Source organism: Simochromis diagramma, unplaced genomic scaffold, assembly GCF_900408965.1.
Source record: "Simochromis diagramma unplaced genomic scaffold, fSimDia1.1 OVJJ01000026.1, whole genome shotgun sequence".
In the NCBI taxonomy this organism is placed as follows: Eukaryota; Metazoa; Chordata; class Actinopteri; order Cichliformes; family Cichlidae; genus Simochromis; species Simochromis diagramma.
Window position 1 is genome coordinate 4,809,178 of NW_024386985.1, and position 9,737 is coordinate 4,818,914.

A 9,737-nucleotide genomic window follows, 5' to 3' on the forward strand; every position below is an offset into this window, starting at 1 on the left:
ACACCGATAGTTCTCTCAGCTGAAATACAGAAAAATAAAATACTCGCATACAATTTCGCTGCATTTGTCACGTGTTGGTTAAAATACACAAACATATGTCAGTTTTTAAAAAAAGTAATATTAAATTTTTATCTCTAAATTATTCCCATAGAAGATAAAATGTTCCCCTGCCCCAAGGGAGCATTAGCTGGCTGAAATAGGTGCTCAAGTCTAATCTGGGATTAGAACTGAAGCTCCGTATATTGCCAAGGGATTTTTCTTTTAACCTTATGTGTGCAGGTGATGTATGAGTGGAGGCGGGGCTATGTGGCAGAGTGAGCATAATGATGCCTCTCTCTTTGTTCACCCACATTATTGTTCATCAGGTGACAGACTCCCTGTTCATTTCTGTATACATATGAAAGTCATATCTGCTCCTCTCATTGGGGATACCTCAAGGCTCTGACCTTGGACCACTTCTGTTTTTCTGTAGGCATTCACAGCTGTAATATTTGGCTAAACCTTCAGTAGCACCTCCTCCCTCAGCGATTGCTTCACTGATATTACTTTAAATTTCCTCCTTCCCCTAGGACCCTGTGATAATGTCACCATGGAGTCATCACATGAAGCCCATCGCCAATAACATCTACCTGTATGCTACCTGAGCACATGAGTCCATTTTTGTCTGTGGTTCACACCACTGGTTGCATGTATACCACAGATAGTTTAAAAGATAATTGTAGCTACTGTGATGTCACCTATTGATGAGTGAAGTTTACCAAGGCTCGATCTGAATGTTTTCACCTTCGCCATGTTCGTTCTTTGAAATTTGAAATGTGATACTGAATGCAAATAACCTTACTTTCCGACTCTTAAAATGACGAAGAAGTTACAAAACAGAAACAAGCTTTTTCCCCTGAGATGCATGCCTCCACATACAATGATTCCTGTTTTATCGCAACATCGAAAAGTAACGTGATGGAATTTGTGAAGCACAAAAATGCCATAAGGAGGAGGTCTGTGTGGATGGGCTAAAAACAAAAGCGACTTTAAAGCAGGAGACCTCCCAGTTTCAGTCTGTCAGTGTTTTGTTTTTTTCTTATCATGACCATCATGATCATTTGTTCATCAGTTTGTGCGGCCCTTTGCCATATGTTTGAGCTCAGTAAACTGCAAAGGCAAAACTTCAGCAGCACTGATGACCTGTATGTCACACCAGTAACAGAGAATTTTCTACTGCGAATTCGAACTTTTAATTCTGACGATTTTGCAGCAAGCTTTTAATAGAAACAATAAAACGTTGGCAGCTATTTTTACGAGCACTGCCTGGCCCATGAGCACTGTGTTTGCCGTGAGCAGTGATGGCAGCTGGAGGATGCACGGGACTCCTCCCCTCTCCTCTCATCTCAGACCTGCCCGCTCAGTGTGCGCCGACTTCGGGCAGCAGAACCTCAGGGGTCAATTATGGACGGCCGGTATCGGTATTTTTAGCGACTTTTTCACGGGTCAGAGCGTTTGGAAATATTTCTGTGGATTAAAAGAAGAAAGAAAGAAGTCTTCTTTCTGTGTGGGAAGATGGGATTATATCGGAGGAATCGTATGAGAATTGCAGCCTCGCACAAATCTGCGTGAAAAGGCGTCAGACAGGTGACTTTTTCCTTCTTCTATCTCCAATAATTTGACCTTTAGATCCAGTTTATATATTTAAAAAATGCATTAAATATTTCAATTGTGCATAGCATTTCAGGGCGTTATAATAGATATAGTGAGTTCAAAGTGAATTTTCCCGTTAAATCTTGTCTTGTGTGTAACTTGTAACCCTCAAATAATCAACTTCAAAGGTTTATGTTTGGTTCTAATAAAGGTTTTGGTAAAAGATAAAGACATGTGCATCTTAAGGAATGGGATATTTTAATGAAAACAAACACGTGAGATTGTTTTGACCCTTGCAGAGCAATCCATTTTGCAGGGATAAAAAAATCAACACATCAGTATGCGTTGTATGATTTCAATGAGTTCCTTCACCTCGGTCAGACTGTGTACATTTATGAGGGTACAGGCAGGTTAGTGTGGATTTTAGTGTGGAAGTTTCAAGCTATAAGTGATGTTTATATCCTTTATAGCCTTCCAGAACTTTGCAAGCATTTGTATTTTTGTGTATTTTTTATGTTTCTATTTTTGTTTAGTTTATTTGCATTTGGTGTATTTTTATTAGTTAATTTATATTTAATTCCCTGATATATAACACTTTTCTGTGTGATGACTCCCAGTAGAAACCAAGGAAGCAAGACAATGCAGATTAAAACTCATCCCCTAAAACACATTACGTGATTTCTGACCCTCAGTGTCCATGCACAGTGTCAGAATATGATGTAACTCACACTCACAGACGGCCTGCTGCTTTTACCTTTCGTCACCCTTGGAGCTCTCGGCTTCTTGGCGAATGTCAGTGTCATTTAATTTAAGTGAGGACTGCTTAACCCCCTGGTATTAGCACTAATCTACATGAGTGCACGTGTTACAAACATTGCTGTTCCCCAGAGATCAGTGAGTCAGTATTGACCATCATCACCACTAAAAAATAAAAATAAACACAGAGAAACATACATAACAACAAAGTAATTTAAACCAAAAAAGGATTTAATCTCACACCTGTTACCCTCTTTTTGTTTTTGGTTATAACTTTTTAAAGAGGTCATAAAAACATAAAAATAAGAGTCTTTTTCTCTAATTCATTCCAAAACATCCTGGAGAGCTTCTACACACTCCTGCAGTTGTAGTCTACTTCTTGTTCAAATCTTTAACGCGCTGCACACCAAAGAACATTTGCAGCGCCCCTGTAAGCCATAGCTTAGTTATTTTAAAAGCAAGCTGATGGTTCACAGAGAGAGCGCACTGATCCTGTTTAGTGTTTAAGGTCATTATCGGGATGTATTTTTAGGTGCCACTCTCAGACAGACAGTGAAGAGTGGCGTTCGGTAAACACATTAACACATGAGTCACTGTTTTGCTGATCTTTGATTTCAGGCCCGTATGAGCCCATCACATTTCACTGATTTTTCTGTGTCCCAGTGTCCAGGCCCGCAGAGCCAGGCAGGAGAAGATGGCGAAAGTCTGCAGTGAAAACTCCTTTTCAGCGAGAAGGCGGCTGTCCGCCAATGACGATGAGCTCGGTGTTATTGAAAATGGGGAGAGCAGGTCTGATGTTAGCATTGCTGGTGATTTTTGGGAGACTTTTGGATCCTTAACTGACTGAAATGAGACATCTTGACTTGTTTTATGAGGTCTTGTCAATATAATCATTCCCCTCCTGCTGTCTTCCAGAGTTCACTCTCTTTGTGGGGACAACTGTGACAGAGCACTGCGCTCAGAGTCCCACAGAGACTCATTTACAGGCGCCGGGGCAATGGCCAGGTAAATGCCAGCTGCAGTGCTTAAATTAGCCGGTATTTACCAAAGGTGGAAAGAAACGATTCTGAAGTTTCTCCTAAGCTATTCTGAAATGCAATATGCTGCTGATGAGCAAACCAATGGTTATCAGGTGGTGATAAGTTAGAAGTACTGCCTCAAACATACACATACACATGCACCAGCCAGTCTGTCTTTTCGTTTATAGGCACATCTGCCCACACAAATGAATAGCTTCATGTTTGGGCACCAATTATTGCCGTCTCCAATTCGGTATTTGACCAAATGTCAACATTTTCTCTTCTGTTCCTGAGTTATGACTTTGAAATTAGCCAGAAATTAAAAAAACATAAATAACTAAAAAAAAAAAAAAAAATTTAATGTTAATGCAAAGTTGATATATTTTGGATATAATGACTTCACCAAGTTAAAGACACTACTGTAAAGGGTTATTCCAAGAAAGACTTCTCAAATGATGCTCCTCAGAAACAGCTGATTTTGGTTTGTACAATAAGTTATATTTACTGACGAGATTATATTAGAATAATTAAAAACAAAACTGGCACTGAAACATATGAAAACTAAACATTTTAATCCAAAAGAAATATGACAAGACCAAACTTAGATTTGAAAACTAAATGAAACTAAACATAAAAGTTTACTTAATTACTGAAATTCATCATCTGACACTGAAAGAGCATGAACCACAGTTTGAAAAGTCTGAAGTGCTTGAGGCGAAGGAAACAGAGTTCTTTCCAATTCATCTCTCAGTCTGAGGGGCTTCTTCAGACGTTGCTCCACTCTACCATCATGTGAGTTGTTAGAGTCGCACAGGTGAAGGTGTGAATGGTGGTTTGATCACCTGGAAGGGGACCTCAGGACTAAGTTTGAAGTAGCTGATAGTTGGTGTTATAGACCACCACCTCTGGCCAGCTATGGCAGCTGGATGTAGGTGGCCTCCTTTACTCCTCTCTCAAGCCAACTGTCTTCTCTGTGACATGTCTGATGTGTTGGCTTCCCCTCTAAGGTGAAGACCCAGCAGGAGGTTAAATACCCAGGACTCCCAGTCAGTTTTGAGTACTGGAGAGGATGAAAGATCTTCAGGAACTAAAAAGAACTCTGGCTGCCTTTTACTCAAGCACTTTAGACAACCATGGCCTGGATGAGTGAGAACCACTGACAGACAAACCAAGTGTCTAATGGTAGATGCTTTATTTTACGGATAGCCTCCAAGTAAAGGATCTGAATGTTTCTTCCACTGTGGGTATTTACCTTTGACATGACTGTTGATGGTTTCTAGCCTAGACTGGTGTCACTTTGTGCTGTTTTTACCTCCCGCTGACTCTCTAGACTGTCTTACTTCTTCTTCATGCTACGGAATTGGGCGTCTCACAGAGTGAAGCCTGAACAAGAGAGACACGACTCGTTCCTCGACCGCTTCAGAGGCCCAGAGCTCAAAGACACGTCCAGTCTACGCAGCAGTGCTCAGTCTGCGGGGCATCACGACGCAGTCCGTAAGAGAAAGTAAGCGTGGTGTGGTGAGAGCTGCTGTGGTCAGTTTAAGAGTTTTCTCGAGCCATAGCAGTTATGGTTTCTAATGTTTGAATGATTTAACACAAAACTGGACAAACAGGACACTTTACTCAGGGCCCCGTTTCCAAAAAAGTTTCATATTGTGGCTAATGTTTAGTCGTTTAGCACACAGACTCTTTGCTTGGAGAGCCATGTTGCTGTAATAACGTCCACATTGTGGTTCAAGATTCCTGTGGAAATGTGCACAACTTTACCTGAAAACTGAAAGCATGTTGCTCGACCCGATACCTGTCGAGGTTGAGCCCGTGGTCTTGGAACGTCCAAAAAAGAATTTAAAATTTGTATTGATTAGATCACTGAACAGTTTTATAGGCCCAAAGAAGGCCAGAGTTTCTAAATGGATGTTCTTTTTTCTTTATAGAAAAAACAGCAATTTGTTTATTGAAAGATGTGCTTTCAGATGTGTTCCTGAGCCCAAGCACGCATCTCATTTCAAACTATTTACAGTATAATTTAGCTTTTATTTTTTTATGAACGGTTAAAACAATGCTTTAATATCTTAAACAAGAAAGTTAATGTCACAGCTAACAGTGGGGAAGCTAATAGCCAAAAGCTAGCTCCCCATTCCCTTTTACCCCATTCAAAGATCAGGGTGAAGATAGATCATAAACAATTTTTTTGAACACCCTCCCAACCAATAGGAATGTGTGTAACCTAAAAGAAAAGAAGGGGTTTTGCCATAAAAATATCACATTTATATGATGAATGAGAAGCCTCATGCAAAAAGAAAGTAAAAAGAAAAAAAATTGTCTTTCTTTCCAAAAGCCTTGCCAGTAAGTGGCCGCTGGCTACTTACAACATGAATAACTGCAACAACACAGACGAGTAAGTGTGTGTCAGAAAATAGAAAAGAGTTTCCTTTAGAAGTGGACATTATCGATATTTGTTGTAGCTACAACGGCACGTAGCATAGCTATGTTAGCACCAAACTCCTTGAACCATGTCTTCACATCCTCCGCTTCTCTATGCTGTGCCTCCCACCCCTTTACCCACCTCAAGGGTTTTGTTGGAAGTCATGATGTGGATTATTGTGATCCAACTTTGGGGAAGTTCACATAAGGAACTGTAAGGTCATAAAGTGTGCTTAAAATAAAATACCTGTAGTATGATGCCATCTGCTGGACAAACGTATGACCTGCACCATGAATCCAAATGAATCGTCTCTGTAGACTCCTTTCAAGGTAGCTTTCTAGTCTTCTAGCAGTCCTTCATAGACCACCTCCGTCCTTTTTCACCACTATAAAAACACTAAACTTGTAATCCGTAGCAAAAAAGAGGACAAAAAAGAGGAGATTAAAAAAGATGAGAAAAAGGAGGAGAAAAAAGATGAAGAGAAGAAGGATGGGGACAAGAAGGAAGAGGAAAAGAAAGATGAGAAAAAAGACGAGAAGAAGGATGAGAAAAAAGACGAGAAGAAGGATGAGAAAAAAGACGAGAAGAAAGATGATAAGAAAGATGATAAAAAGAAAGAAGAGCCACCGTAAGTACCCGTTAAATTCAGAGTCTGCGGCAGCTGGTAAATTTAACTACAGAAACCACATCTGTCACTTTCATCTCTGTGCAACATTAAACACGTTCTGATGCTTTGCTGGTTTCAGGAAAGAAATCTGGATTATGGATCCCGCTACAGATCAGTACTACAAGTGGCTCTCCGTCATTGCAGGCCCCGTGTTTTATAACCTAATGATGGTCATAACGAGGTAGGCATCCTTCACATATTAATAATTATTCACTTAAAGGAGCATTGACTTATTTGTTCTCCTTGTATTTTAGGGCCTGCTTTAATGAACTCCAGGAGTCGTATATACATTTATGGCTAATCCTGGACTACACCACAGACCTCATCTACTACGCAGACACATTTGTCAGATCAAGAACAGGTCAGATTCCTGACGGCATTTACAGAAAGGATGTTTTTGTACACCAATTAGGCTGTACTGTAGCACAAGATCTGGCTTCTAATTTGGTGTTTGTCCCTCAGGTTACCTGGAACAAGGCCTGCTGGTAAAAGATTCCAAAAAACTGAGAGATAAATACAGAACAACTTCTCAATTCAAATACGACATGATTGCAATGATACCCACTGATCTGCTGTTTCTGAAATATGGAATCAACAACCCGGAATTCAGATTAAACCGCCTTTGCAAACTGCCAAGGCTTTTTGAGTTTTTCGAGAGGACTGAAACCAGAACAAGCTTTCCAAACATGTTCCGTATCAGCAATCTTGTGCTTTACATTCTTATTATCATCCATTGGAACGCTTGTTTATTCTTTGCCATTTCAAAAACCATCGGATTTGGGTCGGACACTTGGGTTTACCCCAATATCAGCCACCCAGATCACGGCCGCTTGGCAAGAAAGTACATCTACTCCCTATACTGGTCCACGCTGACCCTCACCACTATTGGAGAGACCCCCGCACCTGTCAGGGATGTTGAATACCTCTTTGTTATTGCCGACTTCCTCACTGGTGTGCTGATTTTTGCCAGTATTGTCGGTAACGTTGGCGCTATGATCTCCAACATGAACGCCTCTCGTGCTGAGTTCCAGGCGAAGATTGACTCCATAAAGCAGTACATGCAGTTTCGAAAGGTCACCAAAGACCTGGAGGCCAGGGTCATCAAGTGGTTTGACTACCTGTGGACTGAGAAGAAAACCTGCGATGAAAAGGAAGTTTTAAAAACTCTCCCGGACAAGCTAAAGGCTGAGATTGCCATCAATGTCCATTTGGATACGCTGAAGAAAGTGCGGATTTTTCAGGACTGCGAAGCCGGTTTGTTGATTGAACTGGTGCTCAAGCTGCAGCCACAAGTGTTTAGCCCTGGAGATTACATCTGTAAGAAAGGGGATATTGGCAGGGAGATGTACATCATCAAGGAAGGGAAGCTAGCGGTGGTGGCTGACGATGGAGTGACTCAGTTTGTAGTGCTGAGCGATGGCGCATACTTTGGTGAAATCAGCATCTTGGGTATCAAGGGCAGTAAAGCGGGCAACAGAAGAACGGCCAACATTAGAAGCGTGGGTTACTCTGACCTCTTTGCCCTTTCCAAGGACGACTTGATGGAAGCCCTCACCGAGTATCCAGATGCCAAGAAGGCTCTAGAAGAGAAGGGGAAAGCCATCCTGATGAAGGACAACCTGATCGACGAGGCGGTCGCCAATGCCGGCGCCGACCCCAAGGACATAGAGGAGAAGATCGTTAAACTGCAGAGCAATCTGGACACCATGCAGACCAAGTTCGCCCAGCTGATGGCGGAGTTCACGTTCAACTCGACAAGAATGAAGCAAAGAGTGTCAGCGATGGAGAACAAAGTGAAATCCATAAAACCAGAGGATCTGTCTGAGGTGGTGGCCGACAAAGACAAAAAGGTCCAGTAACGCAAGAGACACTTGAGAACTTTACAGCACACGAGGGAGTGTCACTTTTTAAAGGCCCACATTCATATCCATTTATACAGCATGTTTATTATCAGTATAATGTGTCAAACTGTGTACAGCAAATGTATATTTCTGTGTGTATGCTACGACTGACAGCCAATTTCATATTTTTCATATATAAAACTACTAAGCGTGTTGGAAAAAAAAAAAGATTTTCATAATAGTAGAACCATTTTTGTCCCAGAAAATCTTTTTCTTCCATATTGATCTATTTGTGAAGTAAAAATGCAGCTGACACATCCATTTTACACTGCTTAAAAATGTACAAAGTGAAATGTCAGTGCTGTTGATAAGTTACTGTCGGCTATCGGCTGTAAATCTAATATGTGAATAAACATTAAAGTGTTCATATAACATTCACTTTATACTGGTACATTGTCATGTTGTGGGTGAATGAACACGGGGAACTCACAGTTTTTTAAATCTGTTGTAACTGAGGATCATTAAAGTGTTGCTGCTGACTTTAAAACCCCTGAAAACCCTTTGAAAACTTCCTGGTCCACAGAAAACTGTGAAATACCTCTTCTTCTTTTTTTTTTTTTCAGCCAAGCTATGTGATTAAAGGTACATAAATGTCATGCTTTTCCTGTTCTAAAGTTTTGTCAGTAGCACAAATTTTGTGTTTTGGAAACTTTTTTTTTTTTTTTTTTTAAACCATGTTTCTATGACATAATGAAGAAACACAAGCATTTCACAAGTTTCAAGTTTAAGTTGGAAATAAATCAGCCTTGATCTCCGTAATTTCCTCAGTTCTATAAGACATCCTGAATATCTGCTTCCAAATCATGGCTGATGATGATCCTTTCCTGGATGGACCACACTAAAAACATTCTCAAAGATCAGCTTCATCGCTGATCAACCCTTAAAAAGTGGGTGGCTGATGGATGCAGAAGCTGATAACCAGCATGTCACAGAGAACTGCATGAGTTATGAGTCTTTCCATGAATGTGGTTGCCAATAAAATCAAAGAATATTTGTTTAACATTTCCCCTCAGAGCTGAATTGCCCTTTAAAAGTCTAACATCTACTTTGACCACTCAAGTGCAGCAGAAAAGCAACTCAGAGGTCAAGTGATAACACATCATCTCTTATTTAACTGCTCAGTTCTTTCTCACAGATACACATAAATGTGATCTTGCACCACTCTCTCGACTGAACCATTATCACCATGTTTTGTGAAAAGTCTGATTTTAGCTTCATCAGCGATGAAGGAAAACCAGCTCCTCTTTAAGCGAGTACCCGAGTACCCCGTTGTGTTCATCAGCTACGTGCTAACTTATTCTGCTGCGTGTTGTCGAGCTGCTAAAAATCTGATGGCA

General features: G+C 40.7%; 1 protein-coding gene across 2 annotated transcripts; it reads left to right on the top strand.

The window, feature by feature from the left end:
- The first annotated feature begins 1,233 nt into the window (after window positions 1-1,233).
- Window positions 1,234-9,373, top strand: cnga3a (cyclic nucleotide gated channel subunit alpha 3a). Of its 2 annotated transcripts, XM_040039842.1 has the most exons (9): window positions 1,234-1,626; window positions 3,052-3,177; window positions 3,304-3,393; window positions 4,738-4,911; window positions 5,746-5,805; window positions 6,248-6,460; window positions 6,579-6,680; window positions 6,754-6,860; window positions 6,962-9,373. In XM_040039842.1, exons 2-9 carry the CDS (start codon window positions 3,083-3,085, stop codon window positions 8,356-8,358), a joined length of 2,238 nt encoding a protein of 745 aa, XP_039895776.1. In that variant the 5' UTR covers window positions 1,234-1,626; window positions 3,052-3,082; the 3' UTR covers window positions 8,359-9,373. The 2 variants fall into 2 exon arrangements, with proteins under 2 accessions (XP_039895776.1, XP_039895775.1); XM_040039841.1 differs by lacking the exons at window positions 5,746-5,805; window positions 6,248-6,460 and having other exon boundaries at window positions 1,238-1,626.
- The last annotated feature ends 364 nt before the right edge of the window (window positions 9,374-9,737 follow it).